Raw genomic sequence first — 17628 nt, 5'->3', positions numbered from 1 at the left:
ACAATGGCTGTGGAGTATGGAGGGTCAAAAGAGCATAGATGAGTGGAAATGGGTGCGAGGGAGAGTTGAAGCGGTCATAAATGCAGGTAGGCTGTCAAACACCTGAATTTTCACCATGTGACCACCTGAATGCTGCAATGGCCATAACTTCAGAAGCCAATCATAAGTCCCTTCATTCAGCAATATAACTTCAAACAGTCCTGAATGAATAATCGTAAGGACTACTTGTAGAGCAGGGGTGTCAAACTCATGTCGTCATGGCAGCATCATGTGACTTATCTGGACTTTTTTCCCCTTCGCTAAACCAGGCATGGGTGTGGCCAGAGCATGATGCATCTGGCTTGCGGGCCGGGAGTTTGACAGCCCTGTTGTAGAGCACAAATGGTTCACGATATAGGAAAAGATGAAATTGGCACTGAAGATGGAATTATCCAAAGATAATTCATTAAGCAGGAACTGAAAGCTTAAGCGCATTCCTCAAATTATATATCAGTTCTACCTGGGGAATAACAACCACATTGAGAACTAAATATGGTAAATCTCTGTGACCAGAAGCTCCTTGAAACTACACTCAAATAATGTTTGCTAAAACTAGTTTAACTTCAAAAGTCTTTCATGGTTAGACTATCATTTCACATGATCAATTCCTACACATATATAAGGTCATATGATCTCATCATTCCTACCATTGGCAAATAGAAAATGAATCCTTATTATTATAGCTGAACTCTTAACATAAATTGGAAGGGGTAATGTAGATCATTCTGTCCAGTGTAGGGATCCAAATTTTAGATATATGATTGTCTAGCCTTTGATTAAACACATCGCACAACATTTTTGTATAATTGGTTCCATTTTTGAACTGTTCTTGCTGTTAAGAAATGTTTTCTAATGTATCTGTCTTCCTGTAATTTAAATTATTCTATGCCCTGTACCCTGGGGCAAGAAATAACGTATTTTGTTCTTCTTGTACATGACAGCCTTTCAAGTATTTGAAGAGCGCTATCATAGCTCCACTGGGTTGTCTTTTCTCAAGATTAAACATACCTAATTCATTCACAGGACTTAATTTCTATTCCCCAATCATCCTTGTTACCTTTTCCTGAATCTGCTTCAGTTTCTCTGAATCATTCTTAAAATGTGGACACAGTACTTGAGATGGGATAAAACTGAATATAGTAGAAGGATTCCTTTCTATTAATTAATTTATTTATTTTGTTTGTCAATTGCTTACAAGATAATAGGTATAAGTAAAAACATAGTTATGAATACATGAATACATATAAGGAAAAGAAAAGAAAAGAAACAATAGGACAGGGACGGTAGGCACGTTGGTGCGCTTATGCATGCCCCCTACAGACCTCTTAGGAAAGGGGTGAGGTCAATGGTAGACAGTCTAAGGTTAAAGTTTTTGGAGTTTGCGCAAGAAACCACAGAGTCGGGTAGAGTATTCCAGACATTGACCACTCTGTTGCTGAAGTCGTATTTCCTGCAATTAAGTTTGGTGCGATTAACCTTGAGTTTGTATCTATTGTTTGCTCTTATATTGTTATGGTTGAAGCTGAAGTATTCATTAACAGGTAGGACATTGCAATGTATGATTTTATATACTATACTTAGATCGGACCGAAGGTGGCGTAGTTCTAGATTTTCTAGGTTTAAAATTTCAAATCTGGTGGCATAAGGTATTCTGCAACGAGTAGAGGAGTGGAAAACTCTTCTTGTGAAATATTTCTGGACTTTCTCAACTGTGTTAATATCAGATACATAATGTGGGTTCCAGACTGATGAGCTGCATTCGAATATTGGTCTAGCAAATGTTTTGCATGCTCTAGTTAGTAGTGTAATATTACCAAAGAAAAAGCTACGTAAGACTAGGTTAACAACTCTTAATGCCTTTTTGGCTATGTAGTTACAGTGGGCTCTAGCAAAATTGCAAAATGTATTTTTGTTGATGCAGCCTGAAACTGAAATTCTTTTCTTTGCAGTCATGCCACCCTGCTGCCTCATATTTGGTTTGCAATCAGCTATTTCCAAGGTCTTTTTCACTCTGTTGTTCTATTTTAGCTTTCTATTGGGGAGCCACCTTTCATCAGCTGAAATGGGGCAATTTGCTACTGCAATCCTTTGACTTTTTCACAACTACTGTGAGTTTGTGTTTGCTGTAAATATATACCTGGTTCTTTTCAGGCAGAGAGGAAAACTTGGACCAACGCTTCAGATCAGAATTATAGAACCCTGTCCATTCATTTTCACTTTTGCTTCTTAGAGTGTCATCAGTAGAAAAAAACTATTGTTTCTGCTTAAATTCTTAGAGTTCAGGTTAGCATAAATCCTTTACAGTTGCTAGTGGAGAAATTTGTTTTGGATTCCCTTTTAAATTGCCACAAAATTTGCCTAACAAACTCCTATTCAAATGTTTTGTGAGCTTGCTCCTTGGAATATGGTTGCCTTATATTCTTCTTACAGTCTCCTGTTTACTTTCTAGGAAACAGGCATTAATCAATCTCAAAAGAGTTCACAACTTAAAGTGGCAGAATTGAAGAGATGGGCAGACTTACTTTTGGTCAAATCACTTTTTGGAGGTGATTGCATTATATAATAAATACAAACATAGAGAGAGAAAAATCCTACAATACTGGGAATTCTTTTTTCAAACTACCACCAAACAGGGGGAAAAATGCTTGTGTTTTGAAGTCAGGAAAGCAACTTAAAGGAACAACATTCATGTATTACATTTTCCACAGATTGGCTTACTCTAATCTCAAAAACTATCTTAAATAGTTCTTAAATAACTATCTTAACTAGAGTTTCTACATTGAATGAATTTGAAGATGGAGCAAGATAATTTATGAACCAAACCAAACCAACTAAAAAACAATTCTAACTCTGCCATCTTATACTTTTCCATATTTTTGCAGCCCAGACACACAGATGTACTGTACTTCATATATTTGAGGTACAAACTGTAATAAAGATGCAACATTTAATGTACTGGATAACGTACTGCTTTACATAACTGAAGTGGCATCCACAGAAATGCCCTCCCTTGTATATTTATTTATTTATTTTATATTGCCGCCTATTCACCCATGGTGACTTGAGGTGGCTTACACAATGTAAAACCATATTTAAAATATAAAATAAAAATAAAAAACAATAAAAACTAATAAAAAGAATCAAATGAATTAATAAAGTACATAAAGAACAAAATCTGGAAAATGTAAAAATAATTTTTAAAAATCATCCCCCAATTCCCACCCTCTGCTCCGACAACAGCAGATCACACTAGCCATTTGATGGGCTCCATCCCGCTCTGGTTCCCCAGGCTTGCTAGCAAAACCAGGTCTTCAGTGCCTTCCAAAAGAGTGCTAGAGTGGAAGCCATTCTAATCTCTGGGGGAATAATGTTCCAGAGAGAGGGAGCCACCACCGAGAAGGTATATATGCCCTGTATATACAGCCATGAAATGAATTTTGACTGGAAATGTCTCAAATTACCTAAGATGATTATGATGTAAATTGTAAGCAGGATAAAAAAGCACATCATTATTCCACATCAATTTTGTTTTACAATTAATCAATCTGTTGGTTTAACTTAATAGGATTGAGAAAGAATGAAAGAGAATAGGCCAATATAGGTTCTGCCATTTTTCTATTTTTCTTTTCGCTACTGAATTACAACATTGAGAGGTTAAAAATCTCCAGGGCTAGCTTTTTCAATATGGATTAGTTAATTGTTATCAGAGTTTCACTGGGGCAATGTGCCTTTAATTGGGAGCTTCCTCTTGCTTTTACCCTATAATTGTTCACTATGACAGCAGAAGCTGCTAAAAACAGTCTTTTATTGCTAATTAATTAATCTACCCCTTTCTGTTTCCTGCACAGGATTTTTTTTTCCTTATTAATTCCTTCCATGTTTTTTATAAGAACAGCAGCTCTGTTTTTATCTGGCTAAAGTCCATAGTAGTCAATATTTTTCTTTCTTATAATGAGCAACTAGATGGCTCTAAGATGCTTCTAAGCAGGAGATGGAAATATAACCTTTTACCACCACTATTCTCCCTACAAATTGTATTTGACAATATACTGCTCCCTAACTATAGGTAATATTGAGTGTGAAAAAATAATAGTCCTTCATATACCTGTGTTCCAGGTTATCGAATTCCTCTTTTAAAGCCAACAATGAAATCTGTTTATTGAAAGAAAAGGAGCAAAGAAAAAGAGGAAAATAATCTAGGAAACTGGCTAATTAGTGGGCAAGAAAGAAACATACATTAGTAATAATAGTATCTTGCTGAATAAAAACCAGTAACAGAAGGTAAGAGAAAGAAGCTACTAATTAGTTTTGCAGGGGGGCTTTGCAAAACAATCAGAGTAAATATATCCAAGATCATATTAACTATAGCATGAAACAGTTGCATAAAATTGCTACTTTAAACCCTGATCCTGGAAACTGAAAAAGCAGTACCTCATCAGAATGGATGCTTTACTATGGAAACACCCATCTTGGAAAAAGAGAAATGGGATGGGAAATAGATGAGAACAATGCACATTTAAAGCATGTTTCCTCAAACATGGTCATATGGTGAAGAAATCACTATAATTTGCATTACTGAAATCTTTATAGAGAAACTGGAAGAAACTTAGCTTTCCTGTTTCTGTTCACAAAAATTCTGATGTATTGACAATGCAGGGCTAAAAAGAACACAGTTGTCAAGGTAAATATGTGTACTATCTACAATCTTGGTCTCCCTTACCAGGATCCCAGTTTGGCCGAATATCAAATTGAAGAAAAGAAAGGTCCATATTCTTGCTTAACAGTTTCCAGAAGACTTCTTCAGTCATTGCATAACATGTGATATATAATAATGGTGCTAAATATGTCTCAACATAATCAAATAAATCACCTTTGGTGAGTTGACACAATAGCAACAGCACTTAAACTTGTAAACCGCTTTGGAGGGCTTTATGGCCCTCTCTAAGCAGTTTACAGAGTCAGCATATTGCTCCCAACAATCTGGATCCTCATTTTACTGACCACGGAAGGATAGAAAGCTGAGTCAACCTTGAGCCAGTGAGGATCAAACTCCTGGCTAGGGGCAGACTTAGTCTGCAATACTGCATTCTAACCAGTGTGCCACCAAGAACAACAACCAAGCCAAAACTTATGATTTGTAAACCAAACTGAACAGGTTCACATACTGAGCCCAAAGAAAGAAAACACAAAACAATTTAGCATGCTGTGTGAAACTGCCTTTGTGGTAGATATATGTGTTCTGATTGTGTTAAACATGATCTGTACAATTTTTTCAGAACCATTGCCATACGTAGAAATAGAAGGCAATAGAAATTGAAGAACATGGGGAATCGTGAGAAGACCAGCAAGTTAGAAGATCAAAGCAAACTGGGATACGGTATTAAAAAGCCAATGGTAGCAGTGATAAATCAGAGGCCATTGTACAGAGGTTAAAAATTTACAGAAAGTCTCTTAATCTGCTGGCTATTGGTTGTCTGCTTATGGTTTAAATAAAATGCTCAGATAAAAGTTATGCAGTCATAGAGCTTGAAAATGTAAACCATCTCTAATCTGTATTTTGATTATACACACATTATGTGTATAATCAAAATACAGATTAGAGATGGTTTAGATATAAACCACCAGATGGTTTAGATATAAACCTTAGATATAGTATACACTACTTCTCTTTCAGATACCAGTTGAAAAATATGCAGTTTATTTTTTGAAACGTTTTAAGAAGCTAAAGACATCTTCACTGAAATAAAATAATCATAATAACAGAAAAGCATAGTTAAGGTGGTCACAGAAAGCTACTAATTTACCTCCATCAGTAGAATATCCTTAGAACTCTGTGCTTGGACCTTAGGATGTTGAACTTTCACAGCAACTGTCCTCCCATCTTGTAGCACAGCCTTATGGACTTGAGCCAACGATGCTGCCCCTAATGGAACATCTTCAAAACTAGCAAACAATTCATTGATCTGTAAGGAGAAGAGATACGGTATCTCAGATTGGCTGATGCTTAGCTTGCCCAGTATTTTAGCCCTTGAACTTCTGCAATAAACAAGAATAAAAACACAGCAATATAACATACTATTGTAATATTTATTTAAAAAAACAGTGTAACTGAGAAAACTGGAGAATTCATACAAAAAACCCTCCAAACCATGTAGTTTCTTCATACACTGAACCATAATTAAGAAGAAGCTTGGCTGTTTAATTAAATAATTTTTACATTCAACTTGCTCAACAATAACTGAAAGTAGCTATACACTGAAGAGTTTTTAGTATGACATACACATTCTAGCACTGGTGAGCTGCACAACATAAATAATATTACAAGCACTTCATTCTTATTTACACCATGAAAACAAGATTTAACCCGTTAAATTAATTTTACTTTCTACCATAACATTTCTCTGTTGCTCTTTTACCCAGCAAGGTCCACTCTGAGATCAGACACTTTAGCCATGGAGAATGGAAGTATTTTCTAACTGTTTTAGAACAGTATCATTTCAGATACCAGATGAACCTTGACTAGTAAGGATAATCTCTTCCATTAGGCAACAACCAACCAGGTTTATCATAAAATGGTCCTTAATCAGCAGTCTGAAATTCATAGTTATATCATTCAGTTTTCTTTTTAATCACACTTTGTGCTGCTAGAATGACTGTTAACACTAATATTGTGTGTGTTTTGCTAGTTAAAATAATGTGCAAAGCTCTAAGAGAAAGTTTTAAAAGAAGATAGATTCACAGAGAATGCAACTAGCCACTGATATGCCTCTATACATCTGAAAATTGACTGAGTTCTCTGCTTTCCAAAGAAATATAAAAGACACATTGTTAATTTAAATTTAGAAACATGTAGTGCTTTCTAATGTGGCTAGGATAGATGGTATTGTTTTAATATGTAAGTTTCTTGCACACTGTCCTGGTAGACACCAATAAACAATTCTAAAAAGAAATAAACAAAACAGATATGCCCTGCTTGTGACTTTTCCATATGTATTTATTTGGTTGTTATAAAAACCAAATACAGGTATGATCCAACAATGCTATTCTTGCTTTAGCAGGTATTTGGCTTTTTACTAATTGACTGTGTTCGTATATAACATTAAACCAATATTTTAAAATCATAATTTGCTAAATAAGTGTTAAGGGACATAGCAGTTTAACTGATGGGGCTCACACTGAGCAAGAACTAAGAAGGTCATATGATGGCTTAGTGCACTTTATGAGAGCAAAATATGCCTTTATCTGGATAATGGCTGAACTCACACATTGTGCTAAGTCATTGTGTGGCTGACTTTGACCAATGTACTGTGTGAACCTAACCAATTTTTGTTTTATTTAATAATTATGGTTAGTTTGATGATTCATCTGACCCTAATCAAGTATAACATTCAACTACTGCATATAGTCATAGTTCTGTGTTAATTGAAATTCCTTTCAATGAAAGATGTAACAGTGAAAAGCCAGAAAGACAGAAAGCCAAATATTTGCAGCCCAGACTGGCCAGATCTGGGCTGCAAATATTTGGATGACCATGAAATTGAAGCAAATCTAAACTCGTTTCTGCCATCCAGAAATTGTCTAGATTTGTTACTGTTCAGTTAGGGGACTCCTAAGAAGAGGATTAACGAAACAAGTGCATGTGAGAATTGGACTAACCAGAGAGCATGGAGAGAAAATACAGGAATTTTCCATTGAAGGTTCAACCTTACAATTGGATTGGCTTCAAAGCTATCTTGAATCCGCTGAGGTTTGGCCAAGCTTGTTTAAAACTCTGGTAGCAGATTTGAAAGAAAGAAGGTTCTTTTCTTTTCCCCTATTTATCTCATATGCACGCATCCATATATACATAGACATAGGCACATTTAAACTCATATAACAGAGCCAACAGTCAAGGACTACATTATATATGCAGAAATTAAAAGAAAACAAATTGAGTGTGAGTGCATTTTATAGCCTACTTTTTAACACAGTAATTAAAGAAGAGAACTGTAGCAAGCCAGCAATTAAATATGAATAAAACACTTTTAAGCAGCCTACATGCAAAGCATCCAACAGAAACCTTTTGTGTTGATGAAAGGGAGAAAAAGAAGCAACCCAAGCCTACATACAGCTGCTGACAGCAGCTTTCCCTCCCTCCCTCCCTCCCTCCCGGCAAGCACACAGACACACCACTTCTTAGCTCGGCCACCCCCTTCTCCATTGCCTCCACAATAAATATTACCAGCAGCTAACTGGCACATTTGCAGCAATTAGATTCCCATGGAGTTTCAGCTGCCTCCAGTCAGTCACAGGGAGGGCATCTTTTAATTTTTATTTATTTATTTTATTTTTCTGCCAGCAAAATCAATTAAATAGAGCAACTGCATTTGAAAAGAACTGGTTACATTTTTTTTCATAATTACAATGGATGCATGATTCATCCTTTTGACATCCTTGCTGCAAGAAAAATTGTCTTCCTTTCATATATTTCACAAGATATTAAGATTACATTTTTTGTTCCCCACTCTATTAAGTTAATGTTTAGTCACAGGTCAGATGGCTTGGAGAAATTACTATCACTAAAACAACTATATTTGAATAGAGGTTTTTTTATATATATAATGCAGCTTGGCATGATAGATATACTAAGCCACAAAGTAATCTACACATTTTAATCTAACAGTATCATATTCTACCCACATAGTTAGTGTACACAGTATGGCAGTTCTTCCAAGCCTGGTAGAAATATAGACCCTATGGCAATAACAGTATTTAGATCAACTAATACAAAACTAACTATGGCTTAGTGATCCCGATCAGTCTCTGAAAAATCCTTTAGGAAACCAATACTTTTCTTTATAGTATGTCACTCAATGATAAGAAAGGCCATTGGGAAATGTAGTCTTCACAATCCAAAGCTCATAACTATTTGGGCTAAATACATGCTAAATGAGATTTATTGCTAAAAGGACTGATTTCGCATCCATTAAGCTGCATCTTTGAGCTACGTCACATTCCAACATCCATACTATATCTGCCTACATGTCACTGCTAAGCCTTATGAGTGTTGGGTCTAAAACTCCATAGCATCACCTAATTATAACTGGCCTTTAGCCAAGCAACTATTTATCAGCCCTAGGCTATTATATCTGGGTTGCAAAAATGTGCATGACCACTAGAAGACGGGAAAGAAATACAGTTAATTTTAAGTCTTTGCTGCTATTTATGGCCATGCATGAGCCCAAATATGAGCCCTTATTGTACTGTGCCAGGTTGGTTTTAAGCTGTTGAGATGTGTGGAAACATTTACCTCATTTAATATTGAAATTCATTCTGCACAGCCAGATAATTTACATTATAACATTTTTCACTGCTGGGGCTGATTTTTAATCATGCAAATAATATATGTAAAGATAGAAATAATTTTTATAATAATCACGATGAGAGTGGTAATACATGTTGGATTGAAATTTGAATCAGTAAAACTCTTTGCTTTAGACATGCATAAATTTAGACATTTTATGAGGATGAGAACAGACAGTAAGTCAATGGCACTGATATACTTTGCCTAAAAAAGATGCAGCTACAATACCTGTCACCTCTAGTTAAAAAGATCAGGTAGCAAGTGACGGGAAGGAAACTTGGCTGGAAACCAAGCAAAGCCACTGCCAGTGGCAATAGATCGGTCATGAGGCAATTGCTCCAGAAGGGAAGCTGCATCTATCTCATAGCAAAAACTACAGTCTTGTGGCATATTAAAGTCATAATATAGCAGAACATTTTAAATAAAACCTTACAGGGGGGAGGTTCACTCAAATACAGGAATTATATTTACAGTGAGAAAGGCATGACTTGTCAGCTGGCCTTCAGACGCCCCCTTCCCAGATTTTAGTGCTCCTGATAACCAACACAGTTTTTGACAGGTGACAGTGGCAGCAAAGTAGAAATAAAGGACACAATTTTTACCTAATAAAATATTTCTGCCTGGTAGCTCTCTCTGCCTCTTGATCCAGAGTTGTTTTTTAGAAACTTAAGGTCCATATCCTGACAAAGTTTGAAATCTCCAGTATACAGCATAGGTTTTCATTTTGTGATGTCTGGTCCACAAAACATGATATTATTAGTCAATTTGTTGGTTTTTCTGGGGCCAGAAAATTCTTTGCCTTGTCTGACTTGGAGAAAGGAAGCTGTATGTTGTTAAACCAATATTCAGAAAGCTTCTTAAAAATCCTGTTGTAACAAATCCATTATCCACCACCTTATTGAATCCTGCCCCAACTATTTTTAAAATTAAATAAGATGCTGAATCATTGAAATGAAAGTCCCATACTTCATTAGCTTTTACAAGACCTAAAAGTCTAAGGTCAATGAAATATTTAACTCAAAAAAAGAGCTACTTTACATTTAGAAAGCAAATACATTTTTTTTCTTTCCTACTTCAATTTATGCATTCTGTGTTCAGAAATCAAGAGCTGAATTGCTCTAGGAGTTATTAAGACAGCAGAAGATGAAAGATTAGATTTATCATAGCAGATAGTGGATTATGAAGAATAATTCATCAAATGTCAGAACAAACCGTTCACAATTTATAGAAACACGGTCTATGAAATCTGATTGGACTTCTTCTTGACTAATGAATGCCAAACTTAATTGATGAGACTTTAGCTTGGTTGTCAAAGTCCATATTTATTAAGCATTCCTCATAATAACTTCTGTGCAATATAGTGCCTTTTACTTCAATCTAAGAGCCAATATAAAATTTCTTTCCCCCAACTGTTAATGGAGATGGAGTGTGCCCTTTTAATGATTTGCCAATGATATATTCGGCCTAGTGGATACTTTGCTCTAGTTATTGCAGAGCCTAAGACAGAGAGCAAAAACAATGGGATGGAAAGGGAAGACAACTATTCCCTATTAACTAATGCATTGGTCTCTTCATATTTATAGGACTTTTATACATGTCTAGTTAAATTATGTATGAAAATATGATTAGGTCACTTCAGCAATCTTTGCATTTGTCTGAGCACCAGTTGAAGGAAGAACCACTGCCAGCCCTATCCACAAGCTATGGAATTTGTTTGCACCATTTAAGAATAATTTTGGCAAATTGATACAGCTTTTGGAAAGGGCCCTTGTGGCACAGTGGCTGAATGCAGTATTGAATGCAGGCTAACTTTGCCCACAGCTTGATCCTGACTTGCTCAAGATTGACTCAGCCTTCTGTTTTTCTGAAATTGGTAAACCGAGGACCCAGATTGTTGAGACTAATATGCTGATATTTGTAAACTGCTCAAACAATGCTGCAAAGCACTATGGGGCAGTATATAAGTCTAAGTGCTACTACTATTGCTATTGCTATCAGAAGGCTAGAAATTGTTTCCTATGAGGAGAAATTGAAGGAACTAAGAATATTTAAGTCTAAGAATATTTAAGAACTAAGAATACTAATACTATAGGTGTTTAATTGAGCTGTTGAGATATTTCAGTTCTCCCAATTTTCAGTTATACCACTGGGATTGTTTTGACAAATGTGAAGTTTTCAAGCAATCAACATTATTAGAAAAAAGCTTTTGAAACTTCATTTAATTTTACAAATTAATTGCAATTTCATTTACAATTGAAATTTGTATTATAATGGTCATTTTTCAGTATTTGGAATGACAAATCAGAATAATTTTCTAACAAATGAATATACTGAATTAGTATCGTAACATCTTGAGATGGATTATTTCAGCCAAATTTTATTTTTAAATACAGTGAATACCCCAGAAAATGATTAGCAAGGTTCAATCTTTGTATGCCAATGACTGTTAGGCCCAGAGACAGTGAGATCCAATCGAACCCAATTCTTATTTTGCTTACATCTAATAGACAGAATCTTGCCAAACTAAAGCTATAACTTTCGAAGCTACTAGAAATATTAGATATATCTTGAGAGATTCTAGGGTATGGTTATACTGAAACTCCCCCCCCACCCCATTCAGCTCAAAATTGCATAGTCTCTTGATCCAGGTCTCTTTCTGGGAAAACTCTTAATTGGCTAAATCCTCCCCTTTATTGCTGCAAGTGCACTTTCCATCACAGAAATGCAGCATGTCAGAAGGAATTCTGCCTCCTGTTTGGGGCCTGTTTTATGTTGGTACTATTTGGTTTAACATTCATGTGCAATGCCAGCTGAAGTATTTGCAATAATGATCCTAAGCACGCTGACTGATGGTACCACATTTCACCAATGTTAAGATTTGCATTTTTAGAATGAATTGGAATTCCCCTAAACTTTGGCACCCTAGATCAGTTCCTACTCAACCTTAGCCAAAAGCTGGCTGTTTATAGTATTCGAACTTTGGAAAGAAAGAAATGAACATCAAAAATATTTGGGATTTAAGGGTGAAAGATTTGGAATTTCATTCTGGAAATTTGAAACCTAGCCAAGAACTTTGTATTTATCACCCACAGGGAGTAACTAAGATGATTATGGAAACATGCTAGCATATCTAAATTAAAATTCTGGATGCTTATACTAATCTAGCATGAATTGACTTTCTATCCACACTGGAGGAAAACTGATCAATATAATTTTATACAATCAAGGTTTATTTTGATATTTAAGATTTGAGTACTATCATACTTTTAATTATTCTAATATACAGCAGCTATGTTTTCTTTTTTCCCCTACATTTTAATTATTTTCTGATTTATTACATTTTGCTTTTGTATTATCATTGTTTTCTCTTTTCTGATTGATCCAAAAGCCATACTATTTCCCCAAAAAGAAACAAATGTGGACTTCTCAAAATTTAGAAAGTAAGAACAACCCAAGATTTTAAGTAACTCCCCCCCCCCCGCCAATTGATGTTGCAAAGCTTTTGATGGGAATTTTAGAAGTAGATAACAGTTAACTTTCCTTGATTTGTAGAACAATTTTAAGGTGGGGAAATAGAATTGTCTGAGATTTCTGGCATTTTGTAAGTGATTTGTGAAAAAGAAAGCTTGAGAATTGCCGGTATAAACAACAGTGGATACAACCTGATTTTAACAGTCAGGAGTCTGATACAGGCTTCCCTTATTTTCATGGTGAGTGGCAACAGAATAAATTATTCAATAAATTAGACAAATCTTTTATATTTGGGTAATGTATAAAAATAATGTTACTTAGAAAACCATGTCTTTGTTTTAAAGAGTTATCCTCCATGCAACCCAGCTATTAGTATGAGTGTGGTGAACAGTACAATAATGGTCATTAGCCTAATTCTACTTAAAAAAAGAAAAAGAAAGAAATCTGTACAGAGATACTTAAAGGAAATGCTTTATTATGTTCTAATTTATTCTTGCTTATCATCCACATTCAGACAGAAATACACAGAACATATTTAATTAAAGTCAGAAGTTTAATGAAAGTAGAACTAGCAATGGCATCAATAAACCTGAATTGATCAAGTATTCTAATATATGAATTTCACCAGAATAAAAAAGGAGTAACAAAAGTAGGTGGCCAGAGACTGCAGCAGGAGAAGAACAGTGAAGAAGACTAATTAGATTACAGTGGGAAAAATAACAATGCCAAACATTTTGATCACCTCACATACATGTATTATTTAGATTTTCTATTTCTTCTGGATTTGGGGAAATAGTTTTAGAGTTTTCATTTTTTAATGTATTTAAGCCTAGTTGAGGATTTATGCAGCAGTTCATGTGTACGTCTTTGCCTCAACATTTTAGGAAATTTCACCACCGTAATTGTCAAAAGCCACTGGAAATGGAAAAATGGAGATTGTCACATGCTTTCCCATGGTTGCTTATGAACTGCATGTGAAAATTCAGCCTAATCCTAGATAAGTAGTTTCCTTCCTAACATGAGTTCAGGATACAGTTTCAATATTCTGATTTGTTTTCTCTGTTCTCCACTAATTTATATATTTTTTTTCTTGCTCTTCCCATGCTACTAACATAAATTACCTTTTGTCAGGTTGTTCACTCTTAAGTGAATGTTCTTCTTAAACTAAAACCAGTTAATTATGTTTCAGTATGTTATTTCTTCATACAGCATATAATTAATCTGTGAAATTAATTAGATTGGTGATGGCTACTAACTTGTATGACTTGAAAGGGAATTGGATAAACTCATGAAAGGTAAATCTTTTTTTGAGAGTCAGTTTTATTTTGGGGTTAGGAACATTATATCTCCAAATATCCACTGCAAAGAAAAAGCAGAAAATTCTTGCTTGCAAGTACTCTAGAGACATCTGGTTGATAAATAATGGGGGTTGTGGGGGGGAGAAATGGGACCAAACATGCTTTCTAAAACTTATGGTGAACAGAAAAATAATAAGCAATTTACATGCATTTTATAAAACTGTAATATTGATTTGTTCTTTCTTCTCTGTTTTTCTACAAAAAAAATATCAAGTCAGCCTAAAACAATAGAATTACCAACAATGTCATGGTTTTAAGAAGGACTAAGATTTTTATAACTTTAAGGAAGTAATATGCCAGGGAAAATTATTGGAATTAAATCATATGTAACTGCTTATCTGTGACTGACAAAAATTGGACCAAAAGCATTCTATATTTTATACTTCCAAATTCTGGATATTAAAATTGCAGAGGCCTTCTATTCAGTAGCTACACACTATATTATTTAAACAAACAAATTGTTTAAATAATACTGTAAATATGGCAAACTCATTCAAATTCAATTACAATGAAATAATAATGTTACCTTTTAAGATATTTATTTTTAATAAAGTTTTGTTTTAAAATGTATATAAATAATTCAAGTCAAGTAAGTGATACATCTGTCACATTTGGCTATAGTAATTAATCCTGCTTAACTATGTGACATTAGAGTACATAAACTGTGTGTTAATTAAATCTATTCCTTTAAAGTTGCATTCAGGACTGTAGTTGGAAGCTTGAGAGTTGGGGTATGTGAGGCAGGAACTGGTCCACAGCTAAGATAAAAATGCCTTGTCCTTGGGGGGGGTGGGGGAGGGGAATCTCAGCCTTTCTATAAACAGCACATTTTTTTCGAGTTAACCAAACATACCCTGAATCAGCCCTCAATTCTTTATAATAATGCAAACTTAGTGCAACTTTTCCTCCTCCAGTTCTACCATTTTAAAGAGACATGAAATTGGTTTTACTTCTCAAAGAGAGAGGAGCTGTTTTGTCAGTAATGACTTTTCCTATTAATCGATCAAGGCAGTTATTTCCTCAGCTGTCAGAAAACCACTAGGTCATGAAGAATAAATCCATTGCAAAAACTTTTTTTAATTCAAAAGTTCTTTTAATTGGCTTGAAATTTATTCACTGTAACACTTTCCCTGCAACTACGAGTTTATGTAGTGTTCCAATTAAAAGACAATCTGGGTTAATTTCCCATTTGGTCTCAATCTAATCTGCATTACAGAGGATGCACTATGGAGTACATTCTCAGGTTTCTGGAGGAAGAGGAGGAAATAATATAACCCTAAAGGTTAATATTATTAATGCTTCATTTCATTAAACCTCTTTTAAGAGCAACAAATCATCTGCATTCAATCAAACCAGGAATTCACTTCTATTGTGTGGTTGAGGATATTCAAAGCAACACCAACAGCAGATGGAGAACTTCAGGCAAGTAACCCCGAGCATTTTTCTGATTCCTTTACAATCTAAAAGAAGACTTTGGAGGGCTTGTCAAATTGAAGAATGTGTTTTAAATTCATTTAGAGAAGGGAAGACTTTTAAATATATTCACGTATTTTGTACATCTTCTGTGAACATTCTAATCAGAAGATTACGTGCTGCCAGTTTATACTGATTCTTGATACCTTGCTCCACTAAATGATCTAGAAAACTGTAGAAAGTGTAGACTCCTTCTGTGGACTTTCACATTGGGAGTGATGGTCATACCTGGGTTTTGATTGAAATTCTAACACCAATTCTCAAAAATAACAGGGATGGATAAAGGAAGAAAAAGGGCTCAAATGAAACTACATCTAACATTAAGCTTAATTATGATGACTCTAAATATAACTTTTTGCAACTATTGTCAAAGTCACAATCCATCAACTAATAGAGATCCTCTGTGTGCGTACCGCTGGAACGACCAGCTTACTCCAACCAGATATTTTCCAAATGCACTGAGTTCCAAAGGTGGCAACTCTTTTGTAACTAACAACTACACAATTTTACATAATCAAGAGCCCTAGTGGCTATGATGAGGTAATGGATGGGGCAGAACTGGAAGCTTTAGCTATTTTTTATATTATTAAGAGGGGTTTTTTTTATATAAGTATAGAATACAACATCTATTGGAGGCTTAGCTTATCCCAAAGGTGCTTTTTCAAGAGGAAACTGGATGAGAAGAGAAATGCCTTCAAAGAAAAACAAGAAAGTCCAGTTGTTTCTTGAAAGAGCACCTTTGGGACAACCATGACCTGGATGACTGAGAATCTCTGAAGGCTTAGCTGACTTATTTCAGGCAAAAAAGGCATGATTTTGCAGTTTACCATTACATTTTTGTGGAACAATGTTTAGAAATCCTGGTAGATGCAAAAAGGAAACTAGACTACTATCCACAGGCTGCCCATTCTAGATACAGCCCAACACATCTGGAAGGCACTATGTTGGAGAAGGCATCTTTAGGCAATAATGAAACAGGAGATTAATAAATAGATTTGAAATAAATTTAGCTTCCTGTGTTGTTATATTTTAAATGTATACTCATAACAAATCATTCAACAAATGATAATTATAATTAGTGAATAATAACCCTAAATACATGATGACATTTTTAATGAATTCAACAAAGCATGGAGAAGGGATAAAATGGTACGAAAATCAGCGTTCATTACTTGGGTACAAAAGTTTACTTTAGTTTACTTTTTTGTCATTGCACCTTGTACAACGAAATCAAACACCATCTTCAGTGCACATCATGACCATGATCATGAAAATAAACACAAACACACATCCTTCACACATTGAACCGGAAACCCCCGACACCACACCAATGCTGCACTATACAGCAGAATTGAAAAGAGCTACTGCCCTGGGATAGAAGCTGTTTTTCAAGGCAGAAGGAACTTGAGGTTACAGGCTGGTTGTTGGTTTTATACAATATCTACATCGAGAAGATATAGAATCCTTCAGCTATCACAGCTTCAGCTATTGTTTTTATTATTTTTAAAAGTCACTGCCATTCAGTGAAATCAGTTTATTGCACAATATGAGCAGATTTTTCCTGTTTCACATACGTAAGATTACATTTGTGCTACATGGATTTTGCATTTTCAAGCTAGATGATGAAAGATGTGCCATGAAAGCAATCAAGAACACACTATCCGGGCATGTCAAACTGGCGGCCCACAGGCTGGATGCGTCATAAAAAGCCACACCCATCCCAGCTCCGCAAATGGAGAAAACATTGCAAAATGTCACATGATGGCAACGTGATGCGGTGAGTTTCACACACATGCACTATCCCTCTTCCTAAAAATCCCTCTTCCTTTTGCAGCTCCTTCATCTTTTTCCCAACTCAGATGCCAGAGGACTGCTTCAATAATGCAGTTCAGCTGATTTTGCAATCTTAAAGCAGTGTATGGTATGTTAATCATACTTAGAGCC

At 35.2% G+C, this 17628-nt stretch overlaps 1 protein-coding gene and 1 long non-coding RNA gene across 3 annotated transcripts in view; one reads left to right on the top strand and one right to left on the bottom strand.

The window, feature by feature from the left end:
* ADCK1 (aarF domain containing kinase 1) overlaps positions 1 to 17628 on the bottom strand; it is a 96896-nt gene that overhangs the window by 20265 nt on the left and 59003 nt on the right. For both annotated transcript variants that reach the window (XM_087922054.1, XM_026712537.2), the window contains one exon: positions 5844 to 6002. In XM_087922054.1, coding sequence (XP_087778180.1) covers positions 5844 to 6002 — 159 coding nt within the window. The remainder of the gene's footprint in view (positions 1 to 5843; positions 6003 to 17628) is intronic.
* Positions 17312 to 17628, top strand: part of LOC148128243 (uncharacterized) — a 44230-nt gene continuing 43913 nt past the window's right edge. Inside the window, exon 1 of the long non-coding RNA XR_015741110.1 lies at positions 17312 to 17461. This is a non-coding gene — a long non-coding RNA (uncharacterized LOC148128243). The remainder of the gene's footprint in view (positions 17462 to 17628) is intronic.

Source organism: Pseudonaja textilis, chromosome 1 (assembly GCF_049901715.1).
Source record: "Pseudonaja textilis isolate UNSWEBS1 chromosome 1, rPseTex1.2, whole genome shotgun sequence".
NCBI lineage: Eukaryota > Metazoa > Chordata > Lepidosauria > Squamata > Elapidae > Pseudonaja > Pseudonaja textilis.
Note: the sequence above shows the minus strand (reverse complement) of the source record. Positions and strands in the feature narration are given on the sequence as shown.